At 39.4% G+C, this 26,001-nt stretch overlaps 1 protein-coding gene across 1 annotated transcript; it reads right to left on the reverse strand.

The window, feature by feature from the left end:
- Positions 1 to 1,212: 1,212 nt before the first annotated feature.
- LOC131677842 (thioredoxin-like protein 1) lies at positions 1,213 to 6,424 on the reverse strand. Its single transcript, XM_058957906.1, has 2 exons — positions 5,958 to 6,424; positions 1,213 to 1,972 (listed from the first exon to the last, which is right to left on the reverse strand). The coding sequence occupies exons 1-2, from the start codon at positions 6,056 to 6,058 to the stop codon at positions 1,213 to 1,215; spliced, it is 861 nt and encodes a 286-aa protein (XP_058813889.1). The 5' UTR covers positions 6,059 to 6,424.
- Positions 6,425 to 26,001: the final 19,577 nt, after the last annotated feature.

Below are 26,001 nucleotides of genomic sequence, written 5' to 3' on the forward strand. Positions count from 1 at the left end.
ATGTTCAAATGATCAAAGAAGATGTGCTTATGATCGGATAAAGACGGTTCGAGCTCGTTGGATACGAGCCAGTTTGCCAGCTCATACGTAATTACGTCAGAGCAGAGAGATACGTCTACACCTCTTGTCTGCCAGATCGTGCGAATGCTGGGCGATTTCCTACATTAAGATACGCATATGCAGATTTGTGTTACTTTATTATTCCATGAATTCGGTGCCTCTTAAATTTATATCTAAGGTGCCCCAAATATGTAGTGAGCAGTACCGCAGATTATGAGGGGAAGCCCATTCCAACCACAGTATGATACAATCCTTTTGAAATCATCAGAAGGTTATGATTCTTAATACGGCAAATATGCTGAACAATAGACGTATTTGCTGTTTATGTTATAAACTGTCTCATTGTCTATAACAGCACAAATATCATCAATATCTTCGGTCCTCAGAAAATTTTTTGATGGATTCAACGGATTTTATACATTGTGGAAAACATTCATAAAGAGAACATTAAATTCCAGAAGTCTAGTTCCGTCAGTTTTAAAAATATATGTACACTGATAGAATATATTCGTAAATCGCCAGAAATTTGTTTCGAACAGACAATTTTCATAAAATATACGCATTTTTCGTACATATGATGAATCGTTCGTAGTTCTATTAAAACATTTTTATTTTTTATTACGAATTTTTCGTGAATACCACGAAACGACTTTCGTTGGCTTATTACGAAACAGCTTCATTCGGCAAACGAATTGTTCGCTGCTATATACGAACATCTTTGTAATATTTACGAGTACTATTCGTCAAACCGTCAACGTCAAAAAAGCTTCAATAACGACGTTACGTCAACAATTCATCACGACGGTCTCAGTCTGACTATTTAGTAGCCGCATCCGTGCCCGCCGGTTTCAGGAAGATTTCCTGAACCTCTTTCGTTTCCAGTTGATCTAGAATCCGGAGCTGTAAGGATTCAGCTGAGCCATCGCGAACTGCACGTTGGTTTTGTATGAATAAGATTGAATTTTTCTCTGCCGGAGCAATATCAAAATAATATGCCATTTTTTCCTGCTCATTATTTTATTGAACAATTTATAAAAAGAACAAGTTAACGCGCATCACTATCTTTAACCTTTTAAATATACGATCAAACATATTCGTCACCGCACCTATCCACCGCCTTCTAACCATCCATCTCCCGGCGGCTCAAACAATCTAGTGGCTTTCACCCTTCTTCCCAGCCACCCGCTGGAAGTCATCTATCTTAGTCGTTGCAATCGGTGACCCGATGAAAGCCAAATGATCGATAATGGTCGTCTCGTCACCAGAATGGTTATCCTTCACGAACAGCTGCATATTCTGCACGTTCTGAAATTTAACAGAGTGCAGCGGGATCGGCGATCCCGACACAAGATCCTTCTGCCCCAGTACCAGATCCTGCACCGAAACTTGCGATTCGGCCGTATCGAAATCGATGGTGCTTGGTTGATTGATAAAGATTCTCAACTTTTTCGGTCCGTGAGAGGGCGGTGCTTTGAACTTGATGGCACTGATTTTGACCAGCTGATTGAAGGTAATCGAAATGATCAACTGTTCGTCACAATCGGGCTCCAGATGACCACCGCTGGAACTGAGTGCATTCACCATCGGGTGGTCGTTCGATTCGTTCAAGCATTCGCACTGGTTCTTCTGGATGAAGGTGTTCAAGTCCAACATTCCATGACCGTAATCTTTTCCAGATTCATACAAGCTGGCGACGTAATGTTTCTGTATTTTGGCTTCAAGTCCATTAATGTCTGCACCCTGCATCCTGTCAATCTTTGTTCTGGCTCGGTAGAAAATTAACATTGACATGGTCGACATGTCCTGGGACGGCGCCGTTTCGGTACATCTGTCGACGTCCGCCTTGAGAAACGCAGCCTTTGGATATTTCGCCGGAAGCTGATCGAACAAATGCGATATGTTTCGGCAAGGGTCAAACTCTGTATTTGGCTGTATAGTTTTGGGAATCTGTTCATTATTAGGGACAGTCGGATTCCCTGTCTCCCATCCCTTCAATAGTTTCCCTGCTGATTTTGGCTTTTTATCTGCCGACCGAACGCCACGCAACGTTCGCAGCATCGAATCGTTCTGCCCAGGTTACCACAACCGTAACAAAATATCACCTTTGGTTTAGTGCATTCTCGCCAACTATGTCCTTCCTGTTGACAGTTCCAACAGCCTCGTAACATAGTCGTTCCACTAGCCGTAGGCTCATTTCGTCCAACTATGTGCTGTGTGGATTGCTGACTCTGCGGGTTTCCACCCGGTTTTATTTGAATATCTCTGTTCGGCCGCGTCCGGACTGTGTTGATATCTGCCAACCCGTCGTATTCATCGTCGCTTTCCTCAACCTCTACATTGTTTACCGTTCGCCTTGGATTAGATTCCCACGCTTGCTGCAGGTTTGGATCCGCTGCATCGATCCTATAGTTCAGCTTCAATAGATGCTGCAGGTCCGTAACTTCAACAATGGAGATCTTCGAACGATAGTGCTGCCTCATGTTGTCCCAGATTACCTCAAACTTCCGGTTTCTCGACAATGGCTTCGACAGCATTCGATTCAGCTTCTCGATTTCGGTGACAAATGCTATGAACGGCTCACCACGTTGCTGCTTCCTCTCTTGGATCTTTTGGCGGATTCCTTGATCCTGATTAGGATTTCCAAAACGATATTTAATCAACCTCTCAAACGTGAACCAGTCGTCGAACTCATCTACAAAGGTAAAAAACCAATCTGACGCCGGGCCATCCAATAACAGGTGAATGTCTCGAAGAAGCTGCCGATTTGAAACGCCCTCTCGCTCTGCTATCTTCTTGAGCTTGTAGAGAAAATTCTCAACACTCATTGATCTTGAGTCCCCCGTGAACCTCAGTTTCCATTTTTCCACTCGATACATATTTTCCCTACCTCCATCGGAATGCCACCGGTTGTGAAGACGTGGACGCACACGATCCCTTCTTAACCGACAATCTGAAAATAAACTAAATCCTGAAGAGCCATAATTATAGCGGGACTCATCCGATTCGTACTGGTTTTGCTCACGTCTGTTAAAATTGATCCTATCCCTGTGGTGTCTGGCGGACCTGCGTCGGTGATCATCCTGGTGATTTCTTTGTTCGTCATCGCTACTTGACATCTCGTCCATTGCTCTGTCGCTAGCATGTGCACCCGGAACCGACAACTTGCCCATCAAACTTGCCAGAATTCGTTCCATACGGTCCATCTTGTTGCGCAACTCGATTCTGTCTGCGCCTTGTGAACTGCTTTTTGGGATCGTACCTGTCGCCTTCTGTCCTGTGTCCTCAGATTTATTCTGTTCCTGGAGATATGCTGCATGATGATCGAGACCGTTTTGCTTATCTTCTTGCCTTTGGCTGCGCCCCGCCTCTGCGCCATCTGCTTCTTGTAGCATGTCATTGATACGCTCTTTATATGGTGAGGTTGGCGGTCCCATCTTATGTGTTTGCATACACTCTTCAATACGACGTACTAGCTCCCTACGCATCTTCTTTTGATCCTCACTCACTGCCTGGCAGCGTTTCGCTCGATACCAGTAATGTAGTAACCGCGACTCAAATCGTGGTTCAACACCAAACCGATTTAACGATCTAAACAAATCTGCGACTCTCCCAGAAATATGGGAAAATTCCTCCGAAATATTTAACGGCGAACGATAGTTTTGACTATTTTTGACATCGGACTTGAACAACGTCCTTAGAAGTCTCTGTTTACCAGCAAGATCAAGTTCAAGGTTAGTTGCCTCCAACTGACCTCTGATCATAAGTTCATAATCAACTTCTTCAGAGTTCAAATGTTCAGAATAAGGAAATCTATCCATTTTGTACGTGGATATGAAGTAGTATTTATTTATATAACTTGTATTAGGTATAATGAAACGTAGTGAGTATATAGTAATGAATTGGTAAAATAAATGTAAAAATATGGTAAAGAAGAGCAATAAACTTATTCTACAAAATATGTATGTATTTACAACATAAACTAAATTAACCATTGAGAAAATCCAAACTAATCTAAGGGAAAAATGCCGAAGAAAGTTGTACTTTCCAACAAAAAAACGTGCCAAATCTTGTTGGGCGCCAATTGTAACCCGAGACAGTTGGAGCCGGAGCCTAAATCAATATTTAGCGGATGGCTTCAGCGCCACTCGCGAAGGAGACCATTCGCCTTGTTCGGTTTGCCCAGCTATTGAGACCCCTCCTACGGGCGGGTACCATTTGTTTCTGAGTTCTGGCTCCAGAATGGTCCAACTGGACTAAGGTACCTTGATTACCAGTCTGAAAACATTCGCTAGAAATCAACAACAGTATACAAAGAAGGCCTCAGACCGGTATAATTGATTAGCTCTAACGCTTTTTATCATCACGGGCAAAGATCTACTCAAACAAAAGGTCCCCAATCGTGGCCGATTTAGGAAAGGTGGAGTCGAAGGAAAAAGGAGTCAACTCTGCTTGCTAAAAACGGAAACGACCGAAAATCGTGAAACTACCTATACCAGAAAATACCAAAAAATAGTTTACTGCAAAAAAAAAACGGTTTAATCACTTCAACTCATAATTCGCTTACAAAAAATATTTATTTCACATTTCGGGTCTCGAACCCAGGCCTTTCAACTTGCTAGCTAATTTCCTCGCAGCGCGCTAACCAACATGGTCACCGCCTATCCTGTCTCTCTCCCTTCCCAAAGCATATCAAAAATCTAACTACCTAACGTGGTGTTCATCCGAACATGAGTGGCTCAACTTACGGTGCGTGCATATACAGTCGGCGTGTTTGCGTGTAATACAGCGATTTCATCGCTGACCTAGGATTTTCACGAGGTGGGAAAAATAAAACTGCCGAACAAAAAAACTGATAATCGGGTTTCGAACCCGGGCCTTTTGAGCTTGTCACGAAAACACTGTCACTTAGCTCACTGAACCGGCATTTGCGGTTTTAAACAAAATTGATCATGCGCATGTCAAAAAAAGGACGCTGCTCCCTAGCTAGCGCGAATTTGACGGTCGTCGCTCTTCCGGATGGTTCACCGGGAACTTTGTAGCTAGATGGCGGGGTCAGAAGCGGTTGATGACGGATGATGATCGGTGTGACGGGATGCTGCAGCTTCAAACCTGCACGAAAAACACGCATCCAACGACAAGTTGGAATTAGGGCACGCACTGCACTGGCCACCATTTGCACCTTACCTTAATTCGGGAATACCGACTCTAAACCACTGCTTCGATATGCGGGAAGCCACTTAACTTGTACGAGTTAGAACTGGGAAGGGAAAACTAATTACTGGCAAAACTGATATAGAGAATCTCACGATTTTTATCTTTTACCTATAAAACCACACCGAGGCGCGAGAAAAAAACTAAACCACTCCTGCCTCTTCCACGATCCAGAACAAAGTGAAAAATCAGATCTTTGGAGTCCTCAGTTTAAAGCATGAGTCATATCTTCGTGACCGGAACTACGCAATCGTTCACGAAATTACGCAAGTTTCCCCGAAGCCTTTTTTTGTGTACGGCTTCAATTTCTTTTGAATATCCCCAGACCTCGATCCTCTACCACCAAATCCCGGGTGCTGCCGACTGGCTTTCAAAACCCAGAGACAAACAGTTTCCCCTCCACTATAGCTTATTCTGCGGTTAAAGGTCGCAGAAAGGGTTATCTCAAAGCGGGGCGACGCCTGCGTCGCGACCACCCGCCAAAAGTAACTCGGCTCCAACCACGGCTGGATCCGGTGGGTGTCCAACCACTCTTCTGACAGTTCATTCGAAGGAACTCCAACCAACCACTCACTCTCATTCACATTTCGGGAGAAATTACAGAAGCTTTTACCCATGCTGAGCGGACCAGTTATTCGAGGGGCCGCTCGATATTATTTACATTCATATCGTAGTACTATAACGGTCCACACCAAGTTGCGGTAAAATCCACAACGACCAATTTTCCTCCTGCTGCGGCTAGTTCGGTTTGGAAGTGAGCTTCATCGGTGATTGCTTTAACAGCCATGCTGTATGGTTTCTTGCGCTGCTATCGGTTAGATGAAGATTCTAGTTACAGGGCCACTATTTTACCCGGAGAAATTAACTACTTAATTAACTTTTAACGTTATGCACTTTACTCCTCACAAAATTTAACTAATCGAGAATGACGAGAGATGAACGATGAAAGATGATTACGACAACTTCTCTTAGATGAACGAAATGAATTCGTGCGACCAACGAGATTGTTCGTAATATACACAAATGTTTATTAAAATAAGCAAAACATTTCGTTTCATTCACGAAAAATAATGTCGTTTTCAACGACAACATTCGTGCAATGTACACTAAATAAGTAAAATTTACGAAAACTTTCGTTCATCAAGCGGCCATTTCTTCACAACAAAGTAAAATCGTTTTGGCCACATCGATTTTTTTAAATTAAAAAAAATCGAAGTTGTCAAACATCGATCCCAAAAGATCGACTGAAAACAATAAAAGCCTAACAAATACGAAAACTTTTCTAAAATAAACGAAATGAATTCGTGCGACCAACGAAGTCGTTCGTAATATACGCAAACATTTATTGAAACAAACGAATCATTTCGTTTCATTCGTGTCATGTACACATTTGGGGTGGGCGTAGCGTAGGGTAAAAGGGTATAATACGCCCCACCAGGGCTAAATGCCCCTCTTCGATTCCCAGGATTCCTGAATTATCTAAAATGTAAAAATGACTGATAACAGTATCGTTTCATGAAATCAACGTACTAAGTTAATTTGGTATTTTTAATATGTTGCAAAACAACAATATACACAAAAGTTTCAAAAGAGCTACTTTTATGTAAGCTTCCACATTTTCCAAAAGCATTACAACCAATTAAAAATAGTCGGATTCGATAGAACTATTTCAAGTAGCTTACTAGAATGTTATAGTTACTATCTTAGTTTATAGCTTGGCTTAAAATTATGTGTGTGTGTAGAATTATTCATGTATTCACAACAGCTCATCACCGGCCAAAACGCCCCACCAATTGTTGTGGGGCATACCGTCCTCTTGTTGTAGGGCATATTACACTTTCACCGGGGGCATTTTGCCCTGGGTGAAAGAAAAAAACTAGAATTTAGGCATCTTTGAAAAATGTTTAACTGTACTTGTATCGGGATGTTATTAATAAAAATTGAAACGGGTACTAATTTCTAACTAATATAACAATAAATTAGAGTAGTTAGTGAGAAGATCATAGCGTCGAATGGTGAAATATAGCTATTTTTGCTTAAGGGGGCGTATTAGACCTGTTTACCCTATTGGTAAATCGATTGCCTTGTGCGTAGCGCACCTGGGTTCGAGTCCCGACCCCGCACATAAGGTTAGAAATTGTTTATAAGAGATTTTTCTAACCCGAAGAGGCGAATGACCTAAAGGTTAAAACCTCTATAATCGAAATTTAAAAAAAGTGTCATGTACACTAGATAAGTAAAATTTACTAAAACTTGTGTTCATCAAGCGTCCATTTCATCACACCACAATCTTTCTAGTCCTCAATACAGGTGAGCAGGAAACCTACTAGTTACAATGCACGAAAGTACTTCGTTGCAGAAAACAACGAATGAATTCGTGCATTGCATGATCGATTTCATTATATTTACGAAGTTATATTATCAGTGTACTCTATATAGCGTAAACCACCACCATTAACCCTCAAAAAGGCAACCTAAAATTGTGACTTCAAGAAGCAGCGCTCCTAAGACCCAATGCAATCAAAAGCCTCTTTTTGTCGTTTTATCAGTGAGGGCATCGAGAACCTGAAAACGCTCGATCATTTGTATTTCATATTACAAGTTCATTCCCCTCGCCTTTTTGAGAGTTAACCGTAAACCTGGTTGATCACCGAGTTTATCTTGAAAACTCGAAAATTGTTGATTATCTAAACCGAATAGTTTATATTTCAAATGAGTTTATTTATTCTTCAAAAACAATCATTGATTTTAGTAAAAAAATAAATTTAATGTCGAACTATTTCAAATATTATTTCGCAGAAAAAATTATACACAATACACCAACATGTTAAAATTAATGATATTTTCATATTCTTTTGCCCTAATTGTACTCAAATTATGCGAGTTTCGGCGAGTCAAGTTAAGTAGCATATTGAAATTTAAATTAACTATTAAACATAGAGTAGCTTCTCAGAACTATATTAAACAAACATTTCAATGCCAAACGATGACCTTGTTTATTGAAAGATAGTAACAAACAGAAAATCTCAGAACTTACCTTCCGGTACTGTTTTTCTGTGGTTGTAATAGTTTTAAAAGATTAAATCTTAAATAATGTGATGTGTACTAAAATACTACCACTACGATAAATAATCAAAGTCACTTTGGCTTACGGTACTTTACAAAATAATGGCATTCTAAGCAGTCCTTCAAATGAGTTTAGGCTAGGTACACAGAAATAAATATTCTGTGATTTGAAATTTATTTTCATGCACATATTTGGAGCTTGAATATAAATGTAAAATAAAGTTCCAGCATAAATACACACAACTTGTCGTGCTTTTTTCAGTGATATTTATTATAATTTAACAGGTTGATTGGAAATTACAATGTCATTAAATGGAAAACCAATGCACTTGAATGTATTTTTAATCAAATATTACTGTAAAATTAATGACATGTAATATCACACGTACGAAAGTGTAAAATCATATGCTTACTGATGCTCGCATTGAGTGCATCGAATTCAACTTAATTTTCAATCAAATTTCTGATTCATGCTTTGTATGTTTACATTCGTATTGATTTATATGTCGTTTAATTTTCATTATTTTGTAGTAGGGGAGAGAGGGTAACAATGAAACACATTTTTTCTACAATTTAATTTTGATGATAATACTTGTTATTTGTGTAACTAAAGGTGATACATAGTTCCACTCTGTTGTTAACTAATACATATATTTTTTCCAGCTCGTAAAATTCACGGGAAATAACATTTTTTGGATAATAAACAGTCGGTGGTAAAATGTATCAGTGTGCCCCATGGGTAGGAACTATGAAACACGATGTCGTCTATAGTGAAATATTTTACTTATAAATTTTATTCTTTTGTTTTGACGAAGAATGATCCTAACGCTTTGAATTTAAGTTATATTGGGGCGAAAATCGTTTGCTTTCGAAAGAATCCACTATAACATCGCGTAACATTGAACCACCATATATGCATATCAGCTGCAATCCTGAAATAAGAGACAATTTCTACAAAACTTGCCCAAATTTACTAATTTTGCACTATACGAGTAGTATTTACTGTTGAAAATCGGAACCCATTCACATTTTGAGACCGACCACAAAAACAAAAAATAATCACTGTTCCCCATACGCCTTCGTTCCACAGTTACCCAATGGGTCTTTTCATGAAAATTGTGAAATTACACAGAACCATGAGAAGTTACCAAAAAACTTTGTTCGCGGCATATGTTGAGCATAAAATTTGCTATAAATAGCAATAGACTAAACATTTATTCAATGAATGGTAACTCATAAAGATGGAATAATGTTTTTCATTGCAAATTTACTCTGGCTATCACAAAACAAACAAATATCCATTAAAAGAGATACAGTTATCAGATCTCTTCCAAAATATAGCAACACGTGTAAAGAATTAGAAATCGTGAAATATGAGAGAATGAGACGATTCTGATCATGCATTATGATTTTATTGCGAATGTTTCATAGTTCCTGCTGATCCACTGTTACCCTCTCTCCCCTATGCAACTACAAATGCAACTATCGAATAATTGTACACAGCGTTAATCTTTGAAAGTCCAGCAAAAGGCTCGCTAAACGAGCAGCCGCCGGTGCTCTAAGACGATTTCGCTAAATATTCAAAGCAACGTGCATTCAGTGAACTATTGCGACTACTGGAAGGTTAACGAGCTGAATAGTTGATGAATTTACAAAATAGAATATTCCCTGTTTTCCTATCGTGATAGACCGACATAGATTACCCCTTTTGCCTTTTTCAATATTTAAAGAAGGTCTATAGCAAAAGTTTCCAACCACTGTGGCTCCTCAACCGATTGGTTTGATCACAAAAAAGCATATTCTTTCTTATCCGTTGCAATTTATCTCGTTACCCGACTTGACGCGAACAGTGTAAAATTCTTGTTCAGATACCAGTATGCTGCCAGGACGGAACTGCGCTTAAGTGGAAACTGTTTTCACACTTGATTTATTTAATATTTTATTTATTACATTTCTCCTTCTGCTCGGTTGTTTGTGCCTTCTGTTTCACACGGTCGACTCTATGCGGTTCTCGCCAGAAGGGGCACTGCTTGTAGTGCGGCACCGTCACGGCCTCCACTTTCCAATTTGTAGTTTAAATTAAGTTATTTACAACACCTTCCATCCACGGTCGCACATGCTGAATCTGGTTTTGTTTCCCTGTTTGCTATCCTTTACACTTTCTGGAGTGCTTTCTAACCAATTTAACTTATGCCGGCGGTGGCCTGGAGCTTTCTTATTTACAAGATGTGAACTTATTTTGCGGAATAGGTCAGAATCGTTTTAAAATTGCACATGTTTTGTTTGCGTCTACTGAAGCACTTGGCATTATTTAAGGAGTATTTCCTTGAGTATTCAGTAGCATTGAATTTCTTATCTATTTCGTTGCGCACAACATTATTTTTCAGTGGGTTTACGATTTACGTCAAATTTCAATTCATTTTTCGACATAGTGAGGTCCACTTTTTTACTATTCTATTATAGTAGTACATAATTTGTTTGACAGGGTAGTTTTTTCCAGCAGGGGAACCAGCAGAGTTCGTAAGATAATCTCATACCTATTTCTCAGCAAATTCTTGACTGATTGTTACAAACTTGCTTTCAAATGACAAATACAATACTCCCAGTTATATATGTTGAGGTCGGCCAAAAATCGATTTTTTTTTTAATTCTTCTATCATAAAGCTCAGGTTCTTAAGAATGTTACCTCTAATTTATATAGTAATGTTTCGATTATATCTCGGTCGGTCTGTATTTTAGCGTGATATATTTGAAGCGTGATATATTCAAAACAAACCAAAAAATTACATTCAAGCGTTAACCCATGTATTTCTATAATCAAAAAGTAATGAAAAGGTCAAGTTAGTCAAAAGTCAAAAGTTTCTTAAAATAGTTGTACCCCCAAAACTAAAATTAAAGGAATCTGCCACATTAAGGTTTTGGACAAATATCTTGACTATTAAAATCAGTGTATTCGAAGAGATTACGATTCAGTTCTCGTTGTTTCAACTTCCGTAAAAATAGTCCCATCACCAATTGTTGATGTTGTCCTTTCAAAAGAAAAGTATTCACATCGATTCAAGAGAAAATGCATATCTAGGCATACCTACCATATCTTGCGTATTTTGTTTTTCTCATTATTTTGTTAGATTTTCTTGCGGATAACTAACAATTTAAAAAAAAGTCGATTTGTTTACCTGCTACACCAAACGGTCCCTCCAGACGGTCCCTTGAGGACACGGCAAATAAGTTACGAAGAAATTAAAACTAAAATTGAAATCGGTCGAAGAATATTGCGGCAATCCTAGTCATTGAAATAACGTCTTGGTAAAACATGATTTCGAGATTATTCACGTTCAAAGTTTCGCGCCACGCCCTGTCTTCACTTAAAGGAAAAAGATGAACAGCGCTATAACTTTTCTTCTACTACTTATACCTCTATGATAATTTCAGATACTTTCTTAAGAATCTATACTTTAAGATAAAAGAATAAAAAAGTTCGACTTTTTGACCGATCTCATCATAAATAAACACTTAACGAAATAGTCCGAAACCTACTAAAAGGCTCATTACCCGATTAGAATGAAATAACAAGAATATAACAGAACACAATTTCTGTAACATATTGTGTTATAAATTAGGTCTCGTTAGTAGTTAAAATAACAGAAATTTATAACAAGTAACAATGCGAGATATAGTTTTGAAATATTTCTGTTATGTATTTCTAATTGGGTACCCTATATGTAAATAAGCAAATCAATTGTAAAAAACCCTAAAAGTGCCAGGACACAACATGTGGCTTAATTGGATCAAAACGAAGTGTGCCTTATCTGTTTTTCAAAAAGCGTGATATAATCGAGATAAAACCGTGATATATTCGAGGGTGATATAAACGAGTATTGATATACACGCATAGTGATATAATCGAAACATTACTGTATAGAGATCGGAGCAGTGAACGCAAAGTTATAGCGTTTTGCATCTTGCTCCCTTATGGAGGTGTTGCTTATACTTGAAACATTAAACGCGATTATCTCGAAATCATGTTTCCCAAAAGCGTCTTTGCGGTGACTACGATTGCCGGAAAAGTTTTCAACCGATCTCAAAACTTTTTTTTTGATTTGTTCGTAATTTAACTGCCGTAGCCTTGAACGATTCCATTTTTTCGTCAAAATTTTCATATTATTGTTATGAATTTTTTATTAATTTTTTTCTGGTGAAAATAGCGATTTTTTTTGGAAAAATCGTCCCCGTTTCCAACAAAAAGAATTTTTTTTTAATCGATCGTTCAAGGACACCACAGGTACATATACTAATGATTTTTTTTAGTATGATGGTTTCTGTTGAGCTGTTGGACTGGAATCGTAGTCACGGCAAACCTCTTTGAAAAAACGCGTTTTTCGGAAATTGCTATAGCTTTGACAATTATTAATATTTTTTTTTATTTTCTCAAGTGGATTTTGCAAATTGGACATTGTACTACGCTAAACGTATAACAAGTATTTCATAAAAATATGGCTACATACCTTTATAAAAATTCATTTTTTTCCTTTTTTCACGCATCTCAACTTATATCCCTTAACTACTATTGAATTTTATTCAAATATGGCTTTTGATTACTACCAGAGATGCCACATTGAAATCTGTGTTTCGATAAAAAAAAATCAATTTTAACATCCGTAATTACTACAACCGAACAAAAATCTGTGAAAATCTGCGTTAAAATTCCAAAAAACTGTGAAAAATCACAATATTTCCAAAAATATGTGTAAGTCTGTGAAATTTTAATCAATATATTATCAATTATATTGAACATAATCAGCTATTGGATAAATGAGAAAGGCACAATTGCACCCTTAGGTGGATTATAACAGGTTTTATTTTGGTAAACAGTGTTAACGACAATGACGTATGCTACATGACTCTACAAATGCGAAAAGTATAAGAAATTTTTAAAAAGTTAGAAAATAGGAAGTCTGCTTTAAAATAGCGTCCGGAGGTACTAAACTTTATCTCTTTAGGCAGCTCATTCAATTGTTTATTTTTATTGTCACGCTCTGTCTGATGCTCTTCATAGTAAGTATGTGATGAAGGTTCAACGAAAAGGTGCCGTGTTCTCAGATAGATAATTGGCTCCGGTTGTGATGTGAAACCAAATGCTGAGAAGGAGCATAGAGCCCATTAATGGACAGATTGAATCAACAACAGCCCTCGAGCTAGTGGTTCGACACACCCTATACGAAACTGGGAAGCAAACTGTCCAGATTTGTGACAATAAAATAAAATCATGACAACCTACCAGAGTACGGACGGTCCAATTTTTTTCTTGTATCAATCCCCGAAGCCAAGCAAGTGATTGATGAATTTGTCACCAGCTTTTATTCGTCGTTTGTTTCGCCTCCGGTTCCATCAAACCATCTCCTTTAATAAAATGAGCTAAATGCCAGAGTTTACGATTTGGCGTTACAAACAACCGGCCGCAAAATAGCATTTCGGCCCGTCCTTTACAATCAGCTTTGTTTTCTGGCAACGTGAAGTGCCATTTATAGAAATAGCTTGACACTGAGAGGTGCTGGCAGCGTTCGAACGTTAGTAGGTCCACGCATTTTGGCCCAAGAGTGTTGGGTGATAAAATCCGATCTCGTGCCCACATCATTGGAAGTGGCCCAATATGTCTAGACATAATTGCCGAAATCATATTACAGAAATGAGCAATATGAATGGTATACGCTTTGATAGATAACATTTAAGTGATGATGTTTGTTGTGTAGATTGAACCCGATTGAGCGTAGGAGATGAATGATTGTTTTTTCCAGTATGCTACCTACTGGTGGTTGAAACTCGGACGTTGCTGCGGTTTTTCGCTTTCTATTATATTGCTGACGTGCTATATTATAGCCTGGTGTATTTAGTTAAATTTAAGTCGATATCATATATAGAGGAGAGTGGGGATACATAAACGACTTTTCTGTTGATTTAATAATTCTTATGCCTTTTGCGATGAATGCAATAATATAAAACAGTAATGAATGCATTACTTTAGGCATACCATTACAAATAAACAATAGCGTGTTGTCACGAATATTAGCAATTTACAAATGTATGTCATACTTACTTGATACTTGATGGGCAACAATTCGCTTCGTTGAATCTAAGCCGAGTGAAGAATTCTCCTCCACAGGACCCGGTCCTGGGCCAATCTCTTCCAGTCACCCTGGCCATTGAGTGCTTTTAAGTCCTCTTCCATTGCAAACAGCCATCGTGTACGTGGCCTGCCACGGCCTCTTCCCGGTTCTCTACTGAATATTATCTTCGCCTGTCGTCTTACCGGCATTCGTGCCACATGACCAGCCCACCACAGCCTGTCGTTTTTTATTAGCTTGACAATATCCACTCCTTTATATGCTTGGTATAAGTCGTGATTCATACGACGGCGCCAGATGCCATTTTTTTCTTTACCGCCGAGTATTGTTCGCAGCACCTTACGTTCGAAGACACCGAACGCTCTACGATCAACTTCCTATTTGCAGTCACTAGAGTTGCAAGGTACACACATTCTTCCACTACTTCAAATTTATCACCACCTAACATCACTTCACCACCAACATCACTATTGGACCCACGTATTCTTCCAGCTATCATGTACTTCGTCTTGCTGGTGTTGATTGTGAGACCAATTCTTGCTGTCTCCCTTTTAAAAGACACGAATGCCTCTTCCACGGCTCGGCGGTCGATTCCAATGATATCAATATCGTTCGTAAATCCTAGGAGTATATGCGACCGAGTGACGATGGTACCGTTCCTTTGCACACCTGCTCTCCTGATGGCACCTACAAGAGCAATGTTGAACAGAAAGTTTGACAGCGCATCACCCTGCTTCAATCCGTCTAAGGTTACGACGGACGTCAAAATCTCATCCGCAACCCGAACACTTGATTTCGATCCATCCAGCGTTGCACGAATCAGCCTAATCAGTTTCGTCAGAAAACCATGTTCTACCATTATCTGCCATAACTCGTTTCTTTTCACTGAATCGTACGCCGCTTTGGAATCAATAAACAGATGGTGTGTCTGCAAGTTGTATTCCCGGAATTTCTCTAGTATCTGTCGCAGGGTAAACATTTGATCCGTTGTTGATCGTCTTTCACGAAAACGTGACATAATTTTGTACGCCGAATTGAGGAGCGATATTCCTCGATAATTGGCGCACTCCAGTCTGTGTCCCTTTTTGTATAAGGGACAAATGAAACCCTCTAGCCAGTCAGCAGGTAGTTCTTCTTCTTCCCATGTCTTCAAAAGAGTACGGTGAAGTAAATCCGGAACGGAATTGAATTAATTTAGCAGTCACATATCACACATGATGTGAAGTTCCGTAATCGAATTCACAAAGATCACACGAATAATACTCATAACGCTGAATAGTAGCCATTAGACAATTGAGATTGCATTATTCAGTAAGTGCCCTGACTAGAATACTGCAATTGTGCTTAAAAAATGCCTCAGATTCTATGACATTTCCAATAATTTCTTTTTACGCATGTATTCAGCAAACATGTAGTTCTTATTTATGCGTACAACTGTTTTACTGAAGATGCCAAGTATCCATCTTAACTATTTTAAAAGTTATTGAATATTGTAGCGCCGCGCTGTTGGAAAGCAATATTACAAACCGAATTTCTGTATTTTTAATAATAATGCAAATCAAAACAAAAAGCGTTTCACTGTGCCCCATCCTTCTCTAACTAACCTCCAGTAAAGCTTCAAACAAATCGCAGTGGATCGAAATAAGGTCTAGAACGCTAAAAACAAACCTTTTACCGGCGAGTTAATAACGTCGGCAGATGGTAGGTATTGCAATGTATTTCAAGAACCTAGAGCTTTCTATTAAACAATCGGTAGAGAAAAACGCTACGCTCGATTGTAATACCAGGAAGACAAATAGCGATAAAAAGTGTTCTCCTTTATCCGAACATCCAGTCAACGTTGTCCATTATTATTGGCATTGCGGGTGGAACGTGATGGTTGGTGGGTTGGGCATGGGCAACAAATGAGCAATACTTCATCATCAAATCCTTCGCAATGGATCTCTTTCAACATGAGTTCCATTGATTGAGCGCTAGAACAAAGCGAGCCAGAAAGAGTAAGCTCAGTTTAGAGGTAACGTTGCCTTTATAGCCAGCTGTGACCTACTCGAAACGAGATGAAAGTGGTATTAAGTGGGAAGGTGTGGTATTGGAACTTACCTTGGTGTGAGTGGAAAAGTAATTTCATTGATTAACACCAGCGGTCTTATGGTATATTGAAACCGGTGTGGTATTTTCAAACGCTTTTCAGCTGTTGCCTGTAATCAATAACGGGTATGTTTATCTTTTCCTAGAGGAGAATGATTGCAACATCAATTGAACTTGATTCTATACGATTTTCGGTCTCGGAATTGCGTCATTTTGACAGTAAGTTCGTTCTTCATCAAACCCAATTTTTGGCAACGCCACTCACGCCATCTACATTCGTTCACAAGAAACTTCTTCGAATACTCTCTATCTATTATAATATATTAATATATCATATAATATATCATTTACTGTGTCCCACATTAATAGGTATGTTCCATTTTTGAGGTTATATCCCGATCATATTTTGCTGTTACCACTATTGTAATTTTTTTTTGTTTTTTTTTTTAAATAGCCCACCTCTTACCCCCACACCAAAAAGCTCACAAACGGAGCCCCCTGGTAGTGGACACATCACTTCTCAGCGTACAAAAAAAAAGGTAAGCACAACAAAACAAACGAATCGCGGAAACGCTGAGAACAAAAAAAAACAATGCGAGACCGACAAAACACAAAATTTGACCAGAAGCTACGGCGAGTACCCAGCGGAAAAAATCCCTTTAAGGGTCCCATCGTAGCTTTGCCGGTAGCTTATAATAATTTAAATTTATTTATTACGTATTGCTAGAAAAATGCATTTATCAATTGTTTTTATTTAAAAAAATGTTTATTATAACTAAAGGAATAAGCTCGATTGGTGGTGAACGAAGTTTAAATTAAAAATTCTCCTATTTTATGTTTTAAAATTAGTTTCAATTTTGCTTGGAAACGAGTGCGACATGTTATTTGCTTTAAATCAGTAGGAAGCTGGTTGAATAACTTAGGTCCGATGAAAGAAATGCGTTTTTGACCAAGGTTCGTGGGTGCTCTGGAGTATAATAAATGATTGGCTTGTCTAGTGCTGTGAGCTCGAATTCTAGATTATTATGAGCAATAGTATTATGCAAAGCATTGTGGATGAATATTATTGTTTGGTAGTTAGTCAACCCAAGCAAAGGTAAAATGTTATGGGCATTATTATTGTATAACAAAATAGTAGGGTACATAATTGGTTTTTTATAAATAATTTTAAGACATCGGTTTTGAAGTGTTTGTAGCTTTTTCAGATTCGAAATACTGGCACGGCCCCACACAGATACAAGGTAGTTCAGCAATGAGTGGATGTGCGCATAATAAAATTTTAGAAGTACATGCTGGGGAACAAAAGAGCATACTTTACGCATAGCCCCACATAACGATGCAACTTTTCTCTCTATAGATGTTATATGCTCAATCCAGGAAAGTGTGGGGTCTAAGTGAAGTCCTAAATATTTGAAGCAGTTAGATTCCTGAATTACAGACTGTCCCATTCTTGGGTCTGGATGCACGCCTATAGTTCTTCTAGATGAACGAAAGAGCATATATTTAGTTTTTGAGAGGTTCAAGGAAAGAAGATTTTCGTTGAAATACGTCGTTAGTGTTTTTAAATCCGATTCAATATCGCGTACAATATCCAAGCAGTTATTGTTCGGGTAGAACAACGCTGTGTCATCAGCGAAAAGACGAGGAGTCCCTTTTAACCCGAGTCTACCTAGATCATTGATGTACAATAAAAATAATAGTGTCCCAATATTACTGCCTTGGGGCACTTCTATTTCTATTGGTCTATAAGAGCTACACGAGTCTCCAATAGATACGAATTGGTTCCTATACGACAGATAGCTACGAATAATATGATTTGTTAATCCCCTGATACCATAGCATTCTAACTTCTTAAGCAGGATTGAGTGATCCAGAGTATCGAATGCTTTTTTTAGGTCCAGAAAAAGGGAACCAACAATTCTTTTGCTATCAATTTGATCAATGATGGAGTCAATTAGTTCGGTCATTGCAAATAAAGTGCTGCAGCCCTGTCTGAACCCATACTGGTAGTTGTAAATTATGTTGTGTTTGTTCAAAAACTCGAGTAGTCGAGTGATGAGCAATTTCTCAAGAATTTTATTGAAAACGCACAATGTTGAAATTGGTCTATAGTTGCAGGGTTGGTTTGGATCACCAGCTTTGAAAATTGGAATTACTCGGGCTATTTTTAAACAGTCTGGGTACCAACCGGTTTGAATTATTAAATTAGAGGCTTTGGTTAGGATGTTCGCAAAAGTGGTACAGTTACTCTTAAGAACACTAGCGGGGATCTTATCAGGACCACAGCTGTTATTTTTTTCGAGACCCTTAATCAAAAGGATCATTTCGTTTATGGTTGCAGGACGCAAGAAGATTGTTTCTTGGACGTGTTGTATATTTGTAATAGGAATTAAGTTGGGACTCGTGGGAATATTGTCAGCCAAACTTTTTCCAATACTAGAGAAATATTCGTTGAAAACATTACATACTTCTTTAGTCTCAGTGACTCTGATATCATTGCAAATTAGGCTGATGGGACTATCCGACTTTGAACGACCAAAAATGGTATTAATATTTTTCCAAAGTTTTGAATGAGTTGTGTTGGATAGAAGGTTTTCAAAGTACGCCTTTTTGCACCGCTTTTTCAGTAGATTAACTTTTTTAACTATGTGTTGCAGAAGAGCTTTGAGGTTTTCATCATTGGGGTTATTTTTTACTCGTTTCAGATAATTGCTTTTGATTTTATTCAGTGTCCACAAATCGAAATTGATCCAGGGGCAAAAAACGCCTTTGCATTTAAAAGTTTTGGAGACCGTTCTAGTATTTTCCGCAAGTAAAGAATTGTAGGTTGTGATGATATTTGTAAGACATACATCTACATCATCAATCAACTCGATGTTTTCTATGAAATTTTGGAAGTCGTTATTGAGTTTTTCATGATGATTATTGATTTAGTTAAATTAATGGGTTCTCTTTTTACTGCAAGTTTATATGAAGATATAACTTGGACGTGATCACTAACTATGGTGTAAACCGTGTCGTTTCGTAATTCTCGTTAACATTTTAATGTATCGTAGACTGTTCTTTTTAAAAGTGTCACACATTCAATCGAATGAATGATAAATTCCAATATTATCACGCAAATGAACTATTTTTAGATTATATCATACGAGATTGAACGATGACAACGTAATTCCTAAAAATAACAAATTTGTCATTTCGTGCATTGATTTATCGTAAATACTTTCTTCACGGCACTTTTAAAACTTTATGTGGGGCATATTTTTGCTGAAGCAACAAAGTAATTTTTTTCAAGATATTTAATTTTAAATCATGCATTAATAACATAATATTAGTACGATTATTTTGAGCATCGATGCCACATAGGTTCATCAAACGTGAACACAATAAACAAAACATGCGAATGTAAAGTTGATGTGCACTTGGATGTTATTTTAGTTGATACATTTTAAGATTCTAACAACACAAAAGCTCTAAAAATCACCAGTTTCATTCTGTCGTGCAATCTAATCCACTCTCCATATCATTATCTGTGTGAGTTGAAGATAAGTTTGAATATTCTAATAATTGGGCATTTAACACATATGTGCACTGGGATAAGACCGACAGGGTGTTTAGAAGGTTGGATTCTTTTTTGATTCGATACGAACGACTAGGAATGTTTGTCGTGTTAAATTGTACTATAATTACGTCATGTTAATAATTGCTATACACGGAAACTCTGATTTCTTTTACATTTATTTCTTGTCAGTATTATCTCAAGCCGGCCAAAAAAATTAAAAATTAAATTGTGCGTGATTCGTTGTTATATCACAAAACGAAACGAAAAAGTATAATGACATTTACATTTCTTACAAAAGAACTGTAGGGTTCGCTAAAACTTTGAAAACCTAAGGTCTAACGTGACAATTTGACACTATTATTTTTGTTTTTGGATATGCTGTTTATTTTCTGAGATATGGGTAATTTTGTCCAAACACAACTGTCTCCCCTTAAATATCATAACACATGGATCAATGAAGATAGTCATATAGTTTGTTCAGTAAAGTTGCTTCAATTAATAATAATATAATATAATACCAAAATTTATACACGATAAATAATGCGTGTATTACGAAACATTTTTTTTTATTCATTTCGTTTATTTAATAGGCACAAATGCGTTAGCTTGGCGGTGCCAAATGCTTTTGTTTTTACATTTTGGATATCTTAAAACTAGGAGGTTACAATGTTGAAATATTTTTTTACAAAGGAAAAGAAAGTTTACAGCTATCTTAAGACTAGAAATAAGATTCAATATACAAAAGAGGGCCAAAAGATTTTTTTATGAAAAAATTTAAAACAAGGGATTCACTTTGATATACAAGAGGGGGAGTAATAGTATTTTACGAAATATTTTACGGTTATCTTAAAACTAACAATATAGTTTAGTACACAAAAGGGGGAACAAATATTTATGAGAAGTTTCACAAAAATTTTAAAACTAGGGATTTAATTCTATTTACAAAATGGAGGACAAGAGTTTCAATAAAGAGTAAAAATTATAGCTATCTTAAAACTAGGAATACAGAATACTAATTTGATTTTTTTAACTAAAACTTATGCTTGGTCAAGATATTCAGAGGGTGGCTTATTTCCGCATCAGTGTAGCAGCAGTTGTATCAAGGACAGGGGAGAGACAGGGAAAGAAGAGCAAAACTTGCAACTTTCGCTCGAAGGGGGGGGGGAGGGGGATCAGCGAAATAAATTTGCGCCTCAGTCTAGTAAGTCGTCGAGTACCGGATTGGCGGATGGTATTCTTCGGACCCGCGGGGAATCCTTCAAAAGTCATCGGATCTCGAGTCGCTCTCGCTTCAGTTTCCTTCTATGCAGGCGTAGTGGTAAGGGCGACGGCGGTTACATAGTGGCACTCTGGAGCTGATCGGTTCCACAAGGCAGGAGGAAACTCTAAAAACGAGAAATAAAAGAGAGGGGCTAAATTGGGATATTTATCGTTTTTATGAAGGTATAAATAAGGGACATATAGGGGAAATCACGAGTTGCCAGCATATCTCGGACTGGTACATTGGGTGGTCTACCTCGGGCCCGAAGGGATTCCTTTAACTGAGACCTGGCGTCACAATACCCGGCGCACACCCAGACAACGTGTTCGATGTCGTGATAGCCCTCGTCACAAGCGCACAGACTACTCTCCGCAAGCCCAATACGCCGCAAATGCGCATCCATGGTGTAGTGATTGGACATAAGTCGGGACATTACACGAATAAAATCCCGACCCACATCCATCCCCCCGAACCAAGGCTTCGTTGATACCTTTGGGATAATCGAATGTAGCCATCGTCCAAGTTCCCCATTGCTCCACGAGGTTTGCCAACTGTTGAGCGTCCTCTGACGACAAATACTAAAAAATTCGTTGAAGCAGATTGGTCTTTCGTATATGTCACCATTTAATGCGCCCACCTTTGCTAATGAGTCGGCCTTTTCATTGCCCGGGATAGAACAATAAGAGGGGACCCAAACAAAGGTAATCTGATAAGATTTTTCAGATAACGTACACAAGGACTCCTGTATCATCCCCAGAAAATACGGGAGTTGCTTTTTAGGCTTCACCGCACGAAGAGCCTCGATAGAGCTGAGGCTGTCCGAAACGATGAAGTAGTGATCTGTGGGCAGAGTGTCGATGATCCCAAGGGTGTACTGAATTGCAGCTAACTCTGCGACGTAAACTGAAGCGGGATCATTGAGCTTGAATGAAGCGGTGATAGTATTGTTGAAGATACCGAAGCCAGTGGACCCATCGAGATTTAATCCGTCAGTGTAAAACATTTTGTCGCAGTCGACTTCTCGGAATTTATTATAAAATATATTGGGGATCACCTGCGGGCGTATATGGTCCGGGATTCCACGAATCTCTTCCTTCATGGATGTGTCGAAGAATACAGTAGAATCAGAAGTATCTAGGAAACGGACACGGTTGGGATTGTACGAAGAAGGATTGATGCTCTGTGCCATGTAGTCGAAGTACAAGGACATAAAACGGGTTTGAGAATTAAGCTCGACGAGCCTCTCGAAATTTTGAATTACCTACGGGTTCAGAATGTCGCATCGGATGAGCAATCGATATGAGAGTTCCCAAAATCGATTTTTTAGCGGAAGAACGCCCGCCAGCACTTCGAGACTCATCGTATGGGTCGAGTGCATGCAACCCAAGGCAATGCGCAAGCAACGGTACTGGATTCTCTCCAGTTTGATGAAGTGTATGTTCGCAGCGGACCGGAAACAGAAACACCCGTACTCCATCACCGACAATATCGTTGTTTGGTACAACCTGATCAGGTCTCCTGGGTGAGCACCCCACCATGTTCCAGTTATTGTTCGGAGAAAATTGATCCTTTGTTGGCATTTCTGTTTCAGATACCTAATGTGACATCCCCAGGTACCTTTAGAGTCGAATCAGACCCCGAGATATTTAAATGTGAAAACCTGGTTGATCGTTGCACCCATTAATAAAAGCTGGAGTTGCGCCGGCTCACGCTTCCTAGAAAAAACAACCAACTCAGTTTTCTCCGTGGAGAACTCAATACCCAGCTGAAGAGCCCAAGCAGACAAATTGTCCAAGGTATTTTGTAATGGTCCTTGCAAGTCGGCAACTTTGGGCCCTGTAACAGAGACCACGCCGTCGTCTGCAAGTTGCCTTAGCGTGCATGAATTGGCAAGACAATCGTCAATGTCATTCACGTAGAAATTGTAGAGCAGGGGACTTAGACATGAGCCCTGGGGAAGACCCATGTAGCTAAATCGCGATGTTGTTAAATCGCCATGCGAAAAATGCATGTGCTTTTCAGACAACAGGTTTAGCAAAAAGTTTTTTAAAATTGGTGAAAGACCATGCTGGTGCAGCTTCTCTGACAGAATGTTGATAGAAACTGAGTCAAAAGCCCCCTTAATATCCAAGAAGACTGATGCCATCTGCTCTTTGTTAGCATAGGCCATTTGGATTTCTGTAGAAAGCAACGCAAGGCAATCGTTCGTCCCTTTGCCTTTGCGGAAGCCAAATTGTGTATCTGACAGTAAGCCATTTGCTTCAACCCAATTGTCGAGGCGAAACATGATCATTTTCTCGAACAACTTCCGGATACAGGACAGCATTGCAATCGGCCGATACGAGTTGTGGTCGGAGGCTGGTTTTCCTGGTTTTTGGATGGCGATGACCTTCACTTGCCTCCATTCATAAGGGACAATGTTACCCTCAAGAAACTTGTTAAATAAATTCAACAGGCGCCTTTTTGCAGTGTCAGGCAGATTCTTCAGCAAGTTGAATTTGATTCTGTCTAACCCTGGGGCGTTATTGTTGCACGATAAGAGAGGAAGTGAGAACTCCACCATCGAAAACGGTGTTTCGTTCGCGGTATCGTGAGAAGACGCGGCGCGGTACGTTTTCTGTACCGGGACAGAGTCCGGACAGATCTTCTTGGCGAAAGCGAATATCCAACGGTTTGAATATTCTACGTTCTCGTTGGTACTATTATGATTACGCATACGTCGAGCTGTACCCCAAAGAGTGCTCATCGCTGTTTCTCTCGTTAACCCGTCGACGAACCGGCGCCAATAACTGCGTTTTTTGGCTTTCATTAGACTCTTCATTCGCCTTTCTAACGACGCGTACTGTTGATAGCTAGCGGGTAACCCGTCTTCCCGGAAGGCCTTATATGCAGTGGACTTTTCCGCGTACAGCTCTGAGCACTCTTTATCCCACCACAGGGTGGGAGACCGTCCATGGGTATTCGCGCTGGGTACTGGTTTAGTCTGAGCTTGATTCGCACTGTCGAGAATCAAGCCAGCCAAAAACCTGTACTCTTCCTCCGGAGGAAGTTCTTGAGTGGATTCGATTTTAGCGGATATCGCGGTCGCGTAACTCTTCCAATCAATGTTCCGTGTGAGGTCATACGATACATTGATTGTTTCCGATGGTCTTGAACCATTAGTAATTGAAATCACGATAGGCAAATGATCGCTACCGTGGGGATCAGGGATCACCTTCCACATGCAATCTAACTGTAGCGATGTCGAGCAAAGCGATAAATCCAACGCGCTTGCGCGTGCTGGTGGTGTAGGAATCCGTGTCATTTCTCCCGTGTTTAAGATGGTCATGTTGAAATTATCGCAAAGATCTTGGATTAATGTTGATCTATTATCATCATGAAGACAGCCCCATACCGTACCGTGCGAGTTAAAGTCTCCCAGAACTAGCCGCGGTGCCGGTAAGGATTCCGTGATATTACAAAGCGTTCGGTGCCCTACCGAGGCTCTAGGAGGAATGTAGATGGAAGCAATGCAAAGGTCTTTACCTTTGATTAAAACTTGACAAGCGACAATTTCAATGCCTGGTGTCGAAGGGAGGTTAATTCGGTTGAAAGAATAGCACTTTTTGATCCCCAAAAGTACTCCTCCATAGGGGTTTTCTCGATCCAGACGAATTATATTAAAGTCGTGGAAGTTGAGATTTATATCGGAAGTTAACCAAGTTTCACATAATGCGAAAGCATCACATTTTAAACTATTTAGTAAAAATTTAAAGGAATCGATTTTCGGGAGGATACTTCTGCTGTTCCACTGTAGAACAGTGATCGAATCGGTGACCTCGTTCGATGACTTAGCCATCGAAGGATACGATCGCTGCAAGGAGGGGCCATTTAGTAGTCAACTGCTTCAAAAATGTTTGCACTATAGGGAGAAAACGTATCAGAAGGCTTTTAAGAGGATCAGTAACATTGAAAGCTGTGAAAATTAAATCCACTATGTCAGAAAATTTCATTAGTCCGCTACTGGACTGAGTATCTGTTTGAAAAAAGGGGACACTTGGGGTTTTTGATGTCCCTGGAAGTGGTGGGTACTCCTTGTTAGAATTAATATTTCCAAGTCCTGGAGCAAATTGCTTCGGCTTTTGTGCATCACTTCCGTTGGATTTAATGATTGTAGTTGGCGCACTCTGAGTGGACGACACATTGGCACCCTTACGGGGCAATGTAGGGGAGGCTGGATTTCTCCTCTTCCTGGATTCCCCTGGGTTAACCAAAGATGTTCCCTCTCGTGGGTCGTCAGATTCTTGCTCAACGTTAGCCAAACCAGCATAGGGATTTTCGGACAGGACAGATGGCGAAGCATTCTTTAGCATTTCTGCATAAGAACGCCTTGAGCGTTCCTTAAGGGAGCGCTTAATTTTATCCCCGCGCTGCTTGTACGCAGGGCATGATTTAAGAGCATGTGAAGGGCCCCCGCAGCAAATACACTTTTCAGTTTCTTTGTCGCAAGAGTCATCCTCATGCTCTCCTTCGCACTTGCCGCATCGTTTCTTATTTCCACAATATGTGGCTGTGTGGCCCAACTGCTTGCAATTGCTGCAGCTCATGACCCGCGGTACAAACAGGCGAACTGGTAGGCGAACCCTGTCAAG

Source organism: Topomyia yanbarensis, chromosome 1 (genome assembly GCF_030247195.1).
Source record: "Topomyia yanbarensis strain Yona2022 chromosome 1, ASM3024719v1, whole genome shotgun sequence".
Taxonomy (NCBI): domain Eukaryota; kingdom Metazoa; phylum Arthropoda; class Insecta; order Diptera; family Culicidae; genus Topomyia; species Topomyia yanbarensis.